General features: G+C 40.3%; 1 protein-coding gene across 10 annotated transcripts in view; it reads left to right on the top strand.

The window, feature by feature from the left end:
* Positions 1–17,367, top strand: part of ADCYAP1R1 (ADCYAP receptor type I) — a 141,945-nt gene that overhangs the window by 70,276 nt on the left and 54,302 nt on the right. For all 10 annotated transcript variants that reach the window (XM_015619634.1, XM_015619633.1, XM_015619631.1 and 7 more), the window contains exon 5: positions 16,472–16,579. In XM_015619634.1, coding sequence (XP_015475120.1) covers positions 16,472–16,579 — 108 coding nt within the window. The remainder of the gene's footprint in view (positions 1–16,471; positions 16,580–17,367) is intronic.

Raw genomic sequence — 17,367 nt, 5'->3', positions numbered from 1 at the left:
GCAGTGATGTTCCCTGTTGCTGGTGATGACAATCAGGATCTCTGTTCCTTCTGCCTTTCTGTGGGGCAGGAGCAGGAAAAGGAGCAGAGATTCAGCTAGGACCAGCAGCTGGATTCCTCAATCCTTGTGTGTCCCTGCTAACTCAGGAGATTCTGGGATTCTCTGAGTTTTCCTCACAGAACTTATCCATAATGATTGGTCTCCATGCCCTTGGTGTTCCCAGCTTGGCTATTGCCCCAAAGCTGCCTCCCCAGTCCAAGGACAAAAGCTGTTTTTGTGGGGAGTGACTCCTGAGATGCATTTTGAACATCTGCTGTCCAATGAGGACAATGTTCTCCAGAGTTTCCTGTTTCTATCTATCCCCACAAAAACTTGGAGAGCCATTCAAATGTAGATGTTGGAAATGGTCCATTAAGTCCCACTCTGGAAAGCACATCTGCCAGGTGCTGCTTCCTTTATTCATGGAGTGGTTGCCTGTACTTAGAGCACTGCTGGGAGAGCAATAAAAGCCATGGGAGCAAGAAAGGGCTGGAAGAAATTCCCATGGCATTCTGTTGATAACTCCTGTGCCCACTTAAGAGTCACCTCTTCACCAGCACTTGGGTTTTCTGGAGGAACATTCTGACATTTTATTTAAAATCACTCCTTTTTTTCTATTTGCCTGTACTTTAGGATCAATTGGGAAAGCTGTGAATAAAATTTTATTGGACCAAAGACTCAAGAGAGTCTTCTTAGCCCGTTCTTACCATGAAATGTTTTTCTCTTATGAGATTTCACCACACACTGATGCTCTCACTGAGGTGACCAGTGCTTAAAACTGCCCAACTGTACAATTTCATTTCTTGTTGCATCAACTACTTCTTAATATACCTCACAAACTTAAGCCAAGAACTTCATTACAGGGAACTGCCTACTCAATAATACATGCAGCTGAATAAGTGTAATAATTTGGACTCCAGACAGGCTTTGCATATTGATTTTTCCTCAGCAAAATAAAACTGAAGCACAGTAAGTTAAATCATCTTCAAATGGATGAGCAAGTTGCAGTGCTGTAACAAGATTTTAACTGCTCCATCTGGTAAGTGGTAGGAAAATCTCTGTATGTACTTATCTCAACATGGCAAAAATGAGATAATTCAGCCCTATTTACCCTCAAAAGGAGCTGCAAAAGTCTCATTCATATATTCTGTGCCCATGGCAGGGGAATTGGAATTAAATGGTCCTTAAGGTTCTTTCCAATCCAACCATTCCATAAATATCAACTCCTGAGCCCTTACTAAGCTTTATTTTCTTACACAAATTTCTTGGGCTTCTGCACCACTGGAAGAACAAAGGAGGAGGAGCTGGAGGTCCAATCTTCATTATATTTTTTTTTTTTTGAGTTTCTGTGGAAAGGAGGATGAGGGTGAGGAAGGGAGAACCTTGGCTTTGCCCATGAGCTGCTATCCAGCACTGCTGGCTCAGAGTGGACGTGGTGATTTGCTCCTGGAAAAAGGCAGGGAATGAAAAATGTGCAATTCCTTCCCCAAATTTCTCACAAGGAAAGGAGGGAACACGGAAGTACAAAGGGAAAATTCTGTCATGCTGTTTTTTCAGTCCTTTGTAACAGAAATGAAGGAAAAAAAGAACTCATATTTTGTTTTGGGGGTCATAAAGCTTAATATGTGGCGACATTTCCTCCTGGAGAGGAGAATTTTGCATTCTGTGCAAGAAAGCAAATTACCTTTGCCTGTGATGTTCTGCTTCCCAGCTTGAGATTTCATTTTCTAATGTGAGTTCCACCACAGAAACAAGTTATTCTGTGGTGCAAGAATTCTTTGGCAATGTCACTCTTGGGTTTAAAAGTGAAATTAATCTCACTTTACCTGGCTGAAAACAGAATATTTGCTTAAAGTGGACGTGTAGGCTCTCCTATGAAAAAAGAAAAAAATTAAAAAAAGAGGAAAAAAGATGATTTTGCCAGCCCATGTTTTATAACTATTTTAAGAAAATATATTAAGATACTTCAGAAGTGAGATAGAAGACCTTCTGCCCTATTGATGTGCCATCTGATTTTCCTTCATTTCCTATCACCAGGAGTTGAAAGTTGGAGTCCATTTTCTTTCCAGTATAACCATTATTCCTGCAAAACAGCTGGAAAGGAATAGAATTTAGAAAACTTGCCAACAAGACTTCAAATTGATCTGTTAAAATAAATGTTCTTTCCTCCTCTTTTCCTTTGTGAGTTTTGCTCCCAGATGCCATGAAGGCTCACGATTTTGACAGCTCAATGAATGTATAATGTCTTATAAATTATTTACAGATGAATCAAAGTAATTACCTGTCTCTTGCACAACATTGCAAACATGGAGTTTAGAGGCATTTTTAGTTTTAACTTGAATATTTTTTGAGCCTCAAGCCATGTGGAAATACCCAAAAAGCCTCACTTCCCAGATAATAAAATATTTATAGCTGTGATCAGCTTGTTTTTTAAAAAGATCTTTGACAAGTTGCACCTTTAAAATTTTGATGATTCCTTGAGTAAACACATTTTTTACCAAAATGAGAGCAGCCAATCCCCAGCTGGCAGTGGAAGGGTTCTGTTGTCAACACCAAGAACAGGTGGAATTCTGCTCCTCTCAATCCCATCTCAACTCCTGCTGAATCCATTGGGCATTTTTGGCGTGTGTTTCCATAAAGGGAACTGTGCTGGGCTCTGTATTTAGGGAAAAAATGCCCCTCTTGGGGAAAAATTGCATCACTGGATGTTAAACATCTAAATTATTGCCTAAATTAGCTGGGGAGTCTCCCAAGACTCCTTGTAGAGTTGATAGATACTGAGATTTACATCCAGTTTGCATATTAAAAAACCTAAATTAAGGTGCCTAGATAAGCAAACTGAGTTCCACTGAAGGCTTATTCATAATTTCAGAGATCTGAGCTGCCTATTTCACTTTCCAGTCCTGGAATTCCTCTTTTTTTCAGTGTTCATATTGCTCATTATTTTGTTTTTCTAGTTGGCGTTTTGGTTGTTGTATTGGTTGGGGTTTTTTTGGGTTTTTTTGGTTGGTTGGGGTTTATTGGCATTGTTTTTTGGGTTTTTTTTGTTGCTTTGTTTTTTTTAAGTTTTGGTGGATTTTGTTTGGTTTTTGGTGGTTTGTTTGGGGTTTTTTTGGTAAACCAAATGAGAACCTTAGGCAAATAGCTGGACATTGGTTAAACAACATCATTTTCACCCTTCAAGAGCAGAGTTCAGTCTTGAGGACAAGCACCTGCAGATGCTTTTCCTATTGATCCTTTTCCTTGCCTTTCTGATTACCCTAAAAGCCATTTCAGACTTCCATGGCAGCTTGCACTTTTGGTAATCAAGCCATACATTTCCTGCTCCCACAGCTGCTGGAATCGATTGGTTTGTGTCCTTTTGCACAAAAACAAATCGAAGGGAGCAGAGTGGAACAAAACAAGTGCAAATCACAACCCAAACAAAAGGCAAGGCTGGAAGGATCCATCACTGAGTGACCAGCCAGGATCTGGCTGAAAAAATTACTGGACACAGAAGTCAATGCACAAGGAAATGCTTTGGAGGAGAAAAACAATTATTAGAATGTGTAATGAGTATGGCCAAGCCAAGAACAAAGCCAAATTGAAATAACACAAACAATTAATAAAACTCTCTGAAGGATTTTTGGGTGTATTTTAAGAATGTGCCTCATCCTTATTCCCAAGACAGGAAAGGACTTGAGTCTGCTCAGGGTTTTTGGCCATAAAAAATAATGATTAATGTAATTCCACCCCTTCTCTGCTAACCTGTAAAGTGCCCACACCAGAACCCAGGGTTATCAGAACTGAATAAACCTGAACAGAATTAAACAGGGTGCTCCCAGTCAGAAAGACTGTTTCATAATTGTCTTCATGCAGGACAGACCAGAAATGATTTGTTTCCCATTATTCCACTGGATTGAGAACTGATAAAGAGATTTTCCAGTGGTGTGGTTACAGCAGCTGAGCATTCCTGCTCACATGAATAAGATTTCTCACTTGGGTGATAAACTGAGTGGATTTTGTATGCTTCCTAATTTTTCTTCTACCTGTATCTCCAATAGAATGTGGACAGGGTAATCTGTCTGAAGATGAATGTAAATATAAACCTTTACTCTATACATGCATAAATACACACCTACAGTTATAAAAACTTATATCTGAGGGTCACATCAGGATTTCATTTTAAATCTGCTAAATAACACAACATCTGTTCATTCTTAGAATATCAGGGAGAAATTTATTATTGTCTTTATAAATGACACTGAAGTTATTGTCATCCCTGCAAGTCAAAAATTCTCAAGTTGACTGAAACATAAAGAAGTTTCTGGATCTTTGTAACTCAACCACACAGAATTGTGCCCTGTAATATTTTTTTTCGTGCTTTGTCCAGCTAACAAACATGTCATAGACAATGAGAACTCCCCAAATTCCTTTTGGATACTTTAGTTATGGTTTATTTTGCCTGTGTGAAAGAAGGGAGCTCTGTGAACTCCACAGGTCCCTTTAGGATTATTTTCTATTTTTCCATAATGATTTCATATTCCAATTAAAAAAAAATAAATTGATTAGATGCATGGAGATTTTCATATGGGAGGGTAATTACCTGCCCACAAATATTTGAGAGAAAGACCACAAAACAATTTCCTTCCTCCATGATCTTTAACCCTTTCTAATAGGAAGAGGGTGAGAAGGAATAAAAATATACTTACTTAATTTTTATATTTCTTTTTTAACCCATCTGTAAACTTTCTAAATCAATTGGTCTCTTACTCACAGCAGCTTTAGACATGGAGAAACTAATTAGCTCTTTTGGAATTAACTCCTCATTTACAGGAATAAGCCATAAGAAATTGAGGACGTGCAGATTTTGGTTTGTTCTTCACAAATACTGGTAAAATCCACATTCTTTCCAAAACACTTCTTCCTTCAATGATTCCATCAATGGCTTTTATGGAGGCAGTGACTAACCCAGAACTGCTGAGGGCTGGATCCATATCTCTGTATGTTCTTGGTGTTGCTGCTCCTGTGAATTGACCATTAATTGTCAAGTCCTCTTGGCAGCCACTCCCCATTTCTTGGTGTATCCTGCCAGCTTTTAGATAAAGAAAGCCAGACCCATCACACTTCTTCAAAACAAAGAGGAATTATCTTGTCTCTATTTATTCAGATTTTGCATTAACACAACTGTAATTTTGGGTCTTGCTGTGGCTTTCTGGGAATTTTCACCTAACGTGTTCCCTGTACCTAAATATCAGAAATACTTCTGACATCTTCTATTTTATAGAATATATAGAACTGTTTATCCCATTTCCAGTGACCCCAGTGAGGTTGAATCACACTGAATTTGCAGTGTTATTTTTTTCCACTCTGAATACGTTGTGGGCCCTCAGAGAAGTTCAGTATGGAAGAGGAGGGAGGATTTGTTAAACTCTGACACTAAACTCTGTGTTCCTGCTCAGGAGCGTGAAATGCAGCATGTGCACGTCCCCCTTCACAGGGGACAGACACAACTGCCTGTTGAGAATGTATTTATTTCCTTTGTTTCCTCCACTAGACCATCAGGTCCCACGAGCTCTAATAAGGAATTGTTTGACTCACCACTGGAACAATTTCCAGGGCAGATGATGGAATTTGCACGCTGGAAGGAATTAAGTTATTTAATTCAGTCATTTCTCATCCTCCGAAGGTTTGAAGGAGTAAACAAGGAACAAATGCCTCTCAGGAGTGTCCCCACTGGCGTCACTCTGGTGACATCAGGAGTGAATTTGGCCCAAGATTGGTTGTAACTTGTCTTCTCCTACATTTTCCACGGAGATAACTCTATTTATAAACACCAGAAAAGCAAGGAGGTGGGGAGAAGGAGTCAGAATATGAAGGGGCAGCTTGATTTTACAACTCTGGCCCTGGAGAACATTTAGATTTCAGTGTCGCCATTTGTTCTGGTTTGTTTGGTTTTGTTTTCCAGCTGTAAAAAAGAGCAGAAAATGTTTTTAACACCCAGAGATAGCCTGAAGCACAAAAAATAGTAATAATTTGTAAATTCCTTTGGAGGGATCTTAATATATGAGTACCACAGTTTAATTTCTGAAATTATCCATAGCATAGCCTTGAGGTCAGCTGCTTTTTTCAGTTGTTTATTGCTTGCCTGTTTCCTTTGGTTTCCTTTTAGGAACAAGTCAAAATTCCTGACAAATCTTATTGACTAGGCAATTATTAACCTCAGGCTTTGCCTGAATAATTCCCTTTGAAAATCCTGCTCTCCTGTGTTGGCATTTTTTAAGACTCAAACTCAGAGACCGTTTCAAGGTTTGTGTCCCGTTCTAGTCCCAGTCCAGTGCTGGAGTGAGATTAGTTAGAAATGAACAAATCAAAGGAAGATGTTATCATTCTTTTCTTTTGAGATAGAAAAGAGTTGAAGCTGTGAATTTATTATTGTGAATCCTCAAGGCTCAAGAGACCTGCTGTTAAATTTTCTCCTCATCTCCTTCCATGCCATTAAATCCTGTCTCCATTTCCAAAGGAATGCAGACTCCAAATTACGAAAAAAGACAGTCTGAAAAAATTTCTACTTTCTCTGTCTCCATGGCAACTGTTTATCCCAGAGATCTTTCCAGATGTCTTCTTCACAGGCCCATAAATCTCATAATGGGCCAAATATCACTCCAAGGGTGGCAAAACTGTCAGTGGACCATTCAGATCTCCAGCTTGGGAAGATTTTTTACCTTTTTAGCCCTAGCTGAAAGCCAGGTTCACTGCGAGGCACATTAATACCTGTGGGAAAAACATATTAAATATATATAATATTTTATATATATGTATTTATTTCTATCCAGCTGCTTCAACACCATAACCAGTTGCATGGTTAGATAATATTAATTGAACTATTGACAAAGACAGGCCACAGCTGGCAGTGTTCTATGCTGGTCAATCCCTTTTTCCACCAGGTTTTGGCCATAGGATGCTACCAAGGGAAGATGGAGCTGCGTGGAAGAGCAACACGTTTTTATGGTTATTAACCCATCTTCCCAAACTCTGTCCTGACTCTGCAACCTTCAGGCAGGGTTTTTCATGATGGCTTTTCCAGAAATTACTCTGAGGATTAAAATTTGGAGCAGTGTGATGTACGAGAAGCCCGCGAGGCGCGGCTGGAGCGGCTCCCTCTCCCCATCTGTCTCAGCCTGGACAATTAATGAAAGACAGAGTTGATAAAGTGCAGGATGCCATCCCCTTCCCCTCAGAAGGGAGGGAAGTGAGTCAGACCTGGTGCTGGGGGAGGATGATGATGTTCTGGCTGTCCCCAGAAATAAAGGAGGCGAGGGGGAGCAGGTGGTGCCAGGCAGAGCTGCCTCCAGCAGCTCCCGTGGTCTCCAGCATCCCGTGTCCCCAGCAAGGCTGGATTATCTGCAGCTGCTGAGCCTGGCACTGCCTCGGCTCCTGGCAGCTTGGAAGTCTCATCCTGTACCCAGCAGTGATGGGGAAAAAAAAATAACCCTAAACTTTACAATTTTTTCAATTTTTTTCAGTAATTTCACAGTCTCCTGCCTCCTGACCAGCAAAGCCGTGACTTTCTCAAGAGGAGAAGCCAATCCTTTTTATTATATTTAAAGGGGGTTTAAAAGAAACAACTCTGCTTGATTTCCCAGCTTATTGGCTTTTTATTCTCCTGCCTAATTAGACAAAGAAATGTTCCACAGATTTTGCCAAATTGAAGTTTCCCTTTAAAACTCTTCAAAGCTCACCTAAGGCCAATTGGCTGGCAGCACTTAAGAGATTCTGGAGATTTTCTTGGATGAGGTTTTCTTGGCAGGTATCAATGCAAGAGCAGCAATAAGTGTGAGCTGAGAAATAAATATCTGGTGACTGCAAAGAACTAAACAGGTTAAAAAGCAAAAAAAAAGAATTTACACATCTCTGATTGTAAATAACAGCTCCTGTAATTTAAAAGCTGATCTTTGCCATGTATAAAATCTTCAAGGGATAAAAAAAGTTATAAATGCAGTGTATTTAATATATCAGGTATTATATTTTTATAAAATGTTTCATAATATTTATAGCATATGAATCATTAGATATATAATAATATAAAATATTTACACAATTTAATTAGGATAATAATGTACAACAAATGTGTATTTATAATTAAAATATATGTTGGATTTAGCAAGAAGTCATATTTTTATAATAGGATAAAATTTATTTTATAAAAATATTATGCTATAAAATTAGTTAAATTAGTTATTCAAATAAAAAAAGTGTTTTGAGTGCTTTGCCTTTTACATTTCAATATAATCTATTACTAACTCAGTACATTAGAAGTGAAATATCTCAACGAATTTTTTTCTAATGTTCTTTTTGATTAATTAGGACAATTTTTAAAAAAAGTTCTCTGCAAACAGTGCTGCACTTGGATCTCTGATAATGTCATCCCATAAAACAAATTACTGATAATGCTGCACCAGTAGGAATTGCTCTGATGGTTTATAAGTCTAATTACATAAAGAATGGGTTCTAAATAATCATAACATGGTTCTGAGTAACTTTCCTGAGGCTGCAGCTGTCTAAGGAGAGCTGATGGAAAACACTGAGGTGGGTCAGGTGCTGGTGAGTTGGATCACAATTTATTGTTCTTCATGTACCACTCTGCCAGAGAAACCTGCACAATACCTGTACAATTCCTCTGATTCCAGCTGGTTTAAACTTAAAATTAGGCTTTCTCTCATTGCCCTTTCTGTTTAGGGGAAGAAAATATGCATCTCTAGGTGATAATTCATCCTAGAACAGGTTTCCAGAGAAAATGATGGATGTTCCATCCCTGGAGGTGTCCAAGGCCAGGCTGGGCAGAGCTTGGAGTAACCTGGGATAGTGGAAAGTGTCCCTGCTATGACAGAGGTGGAATGAAATGATCTTGAAGGTGCCTCCCAACCCAAACCCTTCCAGGATTCTGTGGTTCTGTGATAATTGGAAACTTTCTAGCAGTGTCCTCCTCAGTTGTTTGGGGATTTTTGGTTTTTTTAATTTTATTTTGTACACTGTAAAATAAATGCAGAACTTCCCTGAGAGCTGCACATAAAGCTTTGATACTGATGAGGGGAAGGAATACCAGGTTAGACAGCACAAGATCATCTCTGGGCAGCAACAGCATTACTTGGATAGAAAAAAAAATACTTCCTGGTGGAGTAACTGTGCCAGATGAAAGAACAGATTTTATTCTCAAAATTCTAAAATTTATCAGGAGCAGAACTAGGAAGGGAAAAAAAACCAACTTTCTCTTATAACTTACCCTGAAATTCCAGTTGATGTTACATTTCTGCTCTGTTATGGTTTGGACTTTCAAATGAAACTGAAGAATCACAGAACCCTGGAATGATTTAGGTTGGAAGGGAACTTAAAGCTCATCTCATTCCATCTCCTGTCATGGCAGAGACACCTTCCACTATCCCAGGCTGCTCCAAGCTCTGTCCAACCTGGCCTTGGACACTTCCAGAGATCCAGGGGCAGCCACAGCTGCTCTGGGCACCTCGTTCAGTGTCTCAGAGTAAAGAATTTCTGACCCCTTATCTAACCCTGCCCTCTGGCAGTGGGAGCCATTCCCTGTGTCCTGTCCCTCCATCCCTTGTCCCCAGTCCCTCTCCAGCTCTCCTGGAGCCCCTCCAGGCCCTTCAAGGGGCTCTGAGCTCTCCCTGGATCCTTCTCCAGGGGATCATTCCCAGCTCTCCCAGCCTGGCTCCAGAGCAGCAGGGCTCTGACTCTGGGAGCATCCCTGTGTCCTCTTCTGGATTATTCCAACATCTCCACATCTTTCCTGTGCTCGAGGTGGAATCTCAGCAGAGCAGAGCTGCAGAATCCCCTCCCTTGTCCTGCTGCCCACCCTGTTTTTGGAGCACAATTCCCTCTCTGGGCAGAGTTCCAGGGCTGTGCCCAGCTTCAAACACCTCCAGAAACAACATTTCTGTGTCAGGAACTCCTCGAAGACACCTGCACTTTGAAATGTCAATTACTTTTGGAAATCATATCCCCACACCCAGGCCACGCTCAAGCCCTTATTTATTTTGGTATTTACCCAGATTTATGAAGGAACAGAGAGCTCCTATCTCATATTCCCCCTCTCTGAAAGGCTTTATATGTAGTGTGCCCTTTAGAAGTTATTGTGCACCACATAATTCAGTTTAATATGCTGCTTTGTTGCATTACGTTTCCTTTGATATTACTCTCCTGAAGGCAATACGACCTTGGAGGTGATATTTTAAACCAATAAATGAGGAGAGGAACTGAAAATCAAAGGGAATGCTGTAAGCCAGAAGGGTGGATTTTCATCTCAGGCCTCTATTTCCCTTCATGAAAAATACAGAAGTCGAGCATTTATGTGATTACATTTTTTCTTGATTTGCCAAGGGAACAAATTTTATGCAAATCCTTGTCTGTTACCTTCTGTCTATGTGTGAATCCATAAATCCCACTGCCCATCTCATTGTTTCCCCATTTTGAAAAAGTGGTGCTGGTTATAAGAAAAATGTCAAAATCATAATTTTGATAGAGGAGGAGACAGGTAGGAATTATCCACTTTGTTTAGAGGAGGGAATGAGTAAATAACAAGTTACTGCACAGGGATTTACCAACCAAAAAAAACCATCTCTGGCTTGCACCTTCTCTCACCAAAAAGTTGTCAGGGATAAGAGGAACTATTTTGCACTAGAGCAAGATGAGGACATGAGAGGATGTTGTGGAGACTGTGAAGATGATTTTAATACAAAAAGTGTAAATAGAGTGCAAAGATTTTAATAATATTTACATTAATGTAAATAGAGATTGAGATACAGGCACCGTAAGAAAACAGGACACAAATCTACCCAAAAGAGAAGTTTTTACACAGTCCTGCTGCCACAGTCACTCTGTGTTGGTGAAAGATAACAGGCCCTGCCCTCAGCTGCTTTAAAATTAAAATTAAAATTCCTTCACCTCTGAACTTCACCCACGGGGCTGAATAAAATCTGGATTTCTGTCTACACACCAGTAAGCTGTGACTCTCAAAACAGCCCTAGACAGGGGAGAAAAGGAATTTAAGGGACTGGCACCTAAAGATTTTTAGCTTTGTAATATATTTGTAGCTTTGTAGGTTTTTAATATCTATCTGTGGAGTTTCTGCCACTTTCTTACACTTCAGAACAGTAGTTTCTCACACATTGTGTCACCTTCCTGAAATTCTGTTTAGTCTCAGGGACATCTTCTGCTATCCCAGGTTGCTCCAAGCCCCATCCAGCCTGGCCTTGGACTTTTCCAGGGACAGGACATCCACCACTTCTCTGGGCAACCTGTTCTAAGATAAATTATCACCTGGAAATGTGTATTTTCTTCCCCTGACTAGAAAAGGCAGTGAGAGAAAGCCTAATTTCAGAATTTCTAGAGAAAATAATTTTAGAATTTCTAGAAGAAAATGATTTGTAACAAGGACACCTTGTTTTGCACCAGAAATTGGGAGACATAACAAGATAAAGGGTGAAGAACCCCTTGGAGGGACTCCAGTGGGGCAGGCTGGGTTAGCAGGACAACCAGTCTCCTATGGGATGTAATTCCTAGCTATCCTAATTAATTAAACTTATAACAACTGTGAAAATCTAATGCTCTGCCTGCTCATAGGGATATTTTGTGCACCTGAAGGCTTTCATTAAAAGTCTGCCCTTTATGTTATCAATCCTAATATTGTTTTGAGGGTTTTTCTTCTGATTCTGGGCAACAGGAGCATCAGCAATTTCAGAAGAGCTGTTTATCGCTGCTCTCCTGCCAGCATGGCTTGCTTAGGGGATTTATGTTTTTATTTTTTTGTCCTCTTGGTGCTTGTCCAGAAATTTCAGGCAAGTGGGAGCCTTTCAGCTGCCAGGAGTAGCAGGTTAGGGAAAGTGTGAAATGAAAAATGGGAACGAGGTTTGTGAGGACCTCTGTGGAGGCAAGATGACTTGAAGGGTTTTAATGCTGGGTGTAATTTTAAAAATGCATCAGAATGCTCTGCAATGATAAACAATTGTAGTTTCCTTCTTAATAAATGTAACCTTTCTCTGAAAGAGCTGTTCTTCTTCAGTGGCTGCCAAGTCAGATCCATCCTGAGGTGTGTGGGGCACCTCCCTCAGCTTCAACAATGAGGAATTTAAACATGGATGCCATGGCCTCCACACGAAATTTATATAAAATCCACAATAAAAAAATCCACAGCCTGAAATTCATATAGACATTAATATAAAATTTACACAAACATGCTTCAGCAGGAAGGATTCTGTTTTTTGAAGTTGATGCAGTCACAGGGAGCTCAGTCTAAACATGATTTTTTTTCCCCTTCTAAGTAGAAGTTTGAGGCAGAGATAAAGGGACTGATCATGAGGGCTTTTAAAAACAGCCAGTGTGGTTTGCCTGTGGTTCAGATTCCTCAGGGATATGTCCCAGTCCTCAGCTGGACTCCTCAGGATTGGGAAGTGGCTGAAGGAGATTGTGGAGCCACTGGTGATGCCCTAAACAGAGGACAGAGCTGGGTCATTTCTACTCCAAAGGACCTGTAGGGAATACAAACACTTCAAAAAACATTTCAAAGGCAGCTGTCCAAGCTAAGCTTTTCCTTATCCTCCTTCTACTGAGTGTAGTCAGTGAGGAGATAGTGAATCCCCACCAGTGCCACCTTAAAATGGGATTATTCCTGTCTGGAAATTCTCTCTCCCTGAGCTACAGAGGAAACTTTGCTGAGCAGGGCAAATGGGTAAAAAAAAATAAAAATAAATAATAATAATAAAAAATAAAGTTAGAAGTTCAGCTAATCCAGATTTAACCTGTAGTTGCATGATTTTGTGTTTCCTCAAAAGTCAGCAGCACAGAATAGGGACTCCCAAAGGATCATCCATCCCCCAGATGAGAGGGGTGGATAAGTGGAATAAGTGAGTAAGTGGAGGCACTTCTCTGCCCATCCTATGGGAAGGCCAGAAACACTTTCCCAGGACCAGGTTCCAAGTTTGGTGACACTTGTGTTGTCTGGGATGAACCCCACAGTGTTCCCAAAGAGGAATTCCAGCTGCAGGCTGCGGTGCAGACGTGGAAGGCAGGGTTTGTGCCTTCTGGAAACAGCCTTGGGTTGTGCCAGGGGAGGTTTAGATTGGATATTGGGGAAAATTTCTTCACTGGAAGGGTGGTCAGGGATTGGAACTGGCTGCCCAGGGAAGTGGTGGGATCACCATCCCTAAAAGTGTACAAAAAACACGTGGATGTGGCACTGGGGGACACAACTTAGTGGTGGACTTGGCAGTGCTGGTTTGGTGCTCTGAGAGGGCTTTTCCAGCCCTAATGACTCTGTAAATCTGTGGTTATTTTAATTGCAAGACCATCCATTACCAAGACCACCATCTGTAATTTATTTTTTTTTATTCCATCCCACATGAAATCTTATTCTTTAAAACCATTCCTTGTTATTACTGATTTCCTAAGATGGTAAAAATTAGGAAATATTGTCCAGCCTCAATTGGAGTGTGTGAGGCACCTCTTTCCAATCCCTGTTGAGCATCCCTACGTCACTGGGCAGTGGGGAGACCCTGCCAGTGCCAGAGGAGACCTTGCTGGGCAGTTTCACACTCAAGTCACTCTGATTTCCGTGGGCAGATTTCACCCAGCAGGAATTGCTGGCTGCAGCATGGTTTACAAATGCAGGGAGATCGTGCACGCTGCCCTTTATTCCATAAAATTTTTATTTATTTTTTGGTTGTTGTCAGCTTTTTCTTTGCTTTTCTAAATTGTTTATTTCAAATACGTTTTTCCATGCAGGATAGGACAATGAATGTCCTTATTTATGGGGAATTCTTAACAATCTTCATCTCTCCCCTATTTTAAGATAAATTACTTGACTTGCTGCTTCTCTCTCCCCTCTCCCCCAATATCAGCACAACAGTGTTTTCTACAACAATAAACTTTTAATTTCTTTCTAAATGGGGCTGGTTTTTATCTCTGCATGGAATTACCACAAATCAGCCACCTGCTCTAACTGAGTTTCATCCACACTGCCGTGGGATATTTACACTGTGGCTGTTCCTGTTCTGCAGCCTGAGGATTCCCTTGCATTTCTCTGCTTTGCATTATCCATTGCTGGATAATATCTATATATTGGAAGAGATCTATGTTGAAATATTAAGAAAAAATATGATTTTTTTTCCCATTCCTATTCAACACAGTTAAATCAAGCAAGGCCAACAGGTGTCTCTCCAAAGATGTCATTAACCACTGATTATCTCCAGCATCTCTTGTAAGCAAATGTCTCATTAACGTGGATGTTCACACATAATTTACTTTTGTGCATAGTGCCACACTTCAGTGAGCTATAAACCTGTTACTGCACATCCTCAGATTTACATGGAAAATGCATTTCCTGCTCTGTGGACAGACAAGAGTTATCAAAGACAATAAAATCTAATAGAACTCAACGTGGTCTGGATTTCCATCTTTAGTAGATAAACAGGATCAGAAAATTATAAAATCGGGATATCCTGAGCTGGAAGGAGCCCACAAGGATCACTGAGTCCGACTTCTGGCCCTGCACTGGACACCCCAATGTCACCACCATGAGCTGAGAGATTCCAAACCTTTCAAACCCCAGGTTTTGAGGCTTTTAGAAATATTCTAGTGAATTACAGCATTCATGGGATGAGATCTGGCAAAGGAAACAGTCTGGGAGAGGAGTGGGAAAAGAGGAGAAAATATAAAGGATCCCTTTATTTTTTTCCCAGCTCCTGTGGTGATTTCATGAGCATTTTTGCCACAGTTTTGTATTTTGGTGGGTCTGGTGGGTCGTGTTATTATGATTATCACAACAAGGTTGTTTGACACTCATTCTCCAAACACCAGCTCGCTCAGAACTGCTCTGCTCACCACACGTGGAGCTCTCAGCCTCACATTTTGGTGAGAAAACATAGGGCTGGATTTGCTACCACTGAAGCTGATGGGAAAAAAAGAGACAGCAGTTCCTGTCCTGAGAACATTCCTGCTCCACTGAGGGGAGGACCAGGACCAGGACCAGGACCAGGAGGATCTGCTGTCACCAGAGCTGATGGGGCCCACACAGCTTTTACAAGTCCATCACCCACATCTCGTTATATTGGACTCGTGCCAGGCAGAAAGTAACACTTGGAAGTATTATCTGCTTTTCCTGAAGGTTTTATTTCCCTTGGAGTGCAGTCAGAGAGAATTTTGACAGAAAACCTTGCAGAAAATCATGGAGCTGGAGGCTCTTTTTCAGTTGATAGGATTATTTATTCAATCTCAACATCAAATGCAAGTAACAGTGGAAATATTTAGGTTTGCTTCCTCTCTCTTTTCCTGCTGAGGCAAAAGATGACTTTAATTTGAGATTCACTCACTAAGTTTTTGGGGTTTTTTTAATATTAGTAGGAAATTTGAGAGATTGCTCTGAGTTTTTGTGGACACTGGATAAGCCTTCTAGGTTTTTGAGCTGGTAAGATGGTGGCTTGAAGAATTACAGGAAGATTTATTCTTCTTGAAAGCCAGTTTTTCACACCTCTGGCACAGAGGCCAGAAAGAATCAGGACCTGGGTTCATTTACTATATCTACAATAAATTTCAGATTAATTTTTCTTATATCCCAAGAGAAGACAGCTCCCACCCTCAGCCCTCTTACCTCCTCTTCCTGCCTCCATGTAGTAGGAAATTGGTATATTTTTCTGCTCAGACCTTTGCTTCAAAGTTTGTCACCTGAAGCCTCATCATTGAACTGTTATTAAAGACCTGAATCTATTTTTAGCTGATGCAAGAAATCATTAGAGGTCAAAAAAATCCTCTTTTGACATTGTGAGTTTATATTTTCTGGAGCAAAGGCTGCAGTAAAAATAATGGATGATGTTAGGACAGTTCTTTGGTAGGGAATGACATTCTTTTAGAAAATAATCAGGATGGAAGAGTGAGTTTGTTTTACATTTCCACAGAAATGGCTGCAGGATGAAGCAGAAATTGCTTTTCAGTTTTCAGAAAAGTTCCAAAATGAGCGAGTTCCCAAACCTTCTCAGGGATTAAAAACAAGAGGAATTAATAGAATTTAATCAAAGATCTGATCCATAAATTGTTTTTTTGTGTTTTTTTTTTAATTAACCCAAGCACTTCTGAAAGATAAGTAAATGGCTGCAGGTTTCATACTCAAGGAAAAATTTGTTTCTGGCATGTTGAAGTGATTTAATTGGGACTAAGGAATGTCACCTTCTGGGACAGTAGAGTCTGGCCATTCCTGTGTGATGCCACTAAGCATTTTATGCTTTTCCTATGAATTAAAAATATTTTTTCCCAGGGAAATTGACACTGTTTGTTATTCTAAACAGAAATATTTTTATTTATAGAAGGAAGAACCAACCACAAAGCTCAGTGTGAGGAAAGGGATGGATTTCCACCACTAATGTATTTTATCCCTCCTTCTCTTCCACAGGTTGCCCAGGAATGTGGGACAATATCACATGCTGGAAACCTGCAAGTGTGGGGGAAATTGTCTTTGTCAAGTGTCCTGCACTCTTCAGATTTATCATCTCTGAGGATGGTAAAGTATTTTCACTTTGTTCTTCACTTCTGCCTGGTAAATCCTCGTGGCCAGCACGAGTGTAAAACCTCACTTAGATCCTCAGGATGAGGAGACATCAAAAACTCTACAGCTGGGCTCCAGTTATGAATAAATGGCAGAAAGTCAGGATATTTGTGTGTAGATATGTGAGTGTGCACGGGGTGCGAGGGAAGGTGTGAATAAAAGCCTTTACAGACTACCCAACATGAAAATATCACAAATTTAAACTGCTAAAGGGAATATTCTGCCCTCAGGTCTCACTGAATTCACTGGGGACCCAAATCTATGTTTGGTAACACAATTGGAATCTATTTTAGCCAATTATGAAAATGTGGAGCGGGTTCTGCTTGTGCTGAAGGAAAACATAGGCTTGAGATGAACAGTGAGGAGCTCCCATGTTGGGGAATTAAAGATTTCTGGAGAGAGGCAGAAGTTCCATCACACCTTTTTTTGTGGTCTGTGGAAATGAGACATGAACACCTTTCTGTCCCAGTGCTGGGAATGAACACAGACTGCTCCGTTTGCTGCAGCAGCTTCACCCTCTGCAGGTCTCTCAATTAGCGATGTCTCTTGAGGAACAAATTCGCCACTGTCACCCATGGGATCCTTTTTCACAAAGTTTATTTTACCAATTAATTAGTATTAATTATTAATTATTCATTTACAGCCTTGAGTCCAAAATTTGCTCTTTTTTTGCATCACCACATGTCTAGTTATGGACTTTTTGATTTGGGTTCTTTTTCCCTTTGAACTGAAGATTGATGAGA

Source organism: Parus major, chromosome 2 (genome assembly GCF_001522545.3).
Source record: "Parus major isolate Abel chromosome 2, Parus_major1.1, whole genome shotgun sequence".
Taxonomy (NCBI): domain Eukaryota; kingdom Metazoa; phylum Chordata; class Aves; order Passeriformes; family Paridae; genus Parus; species Parus major.
Note: the sequence above shows the minus strand (reverse complement) of the source record. Positions and strands in the feature narration are given on the sequence as shown.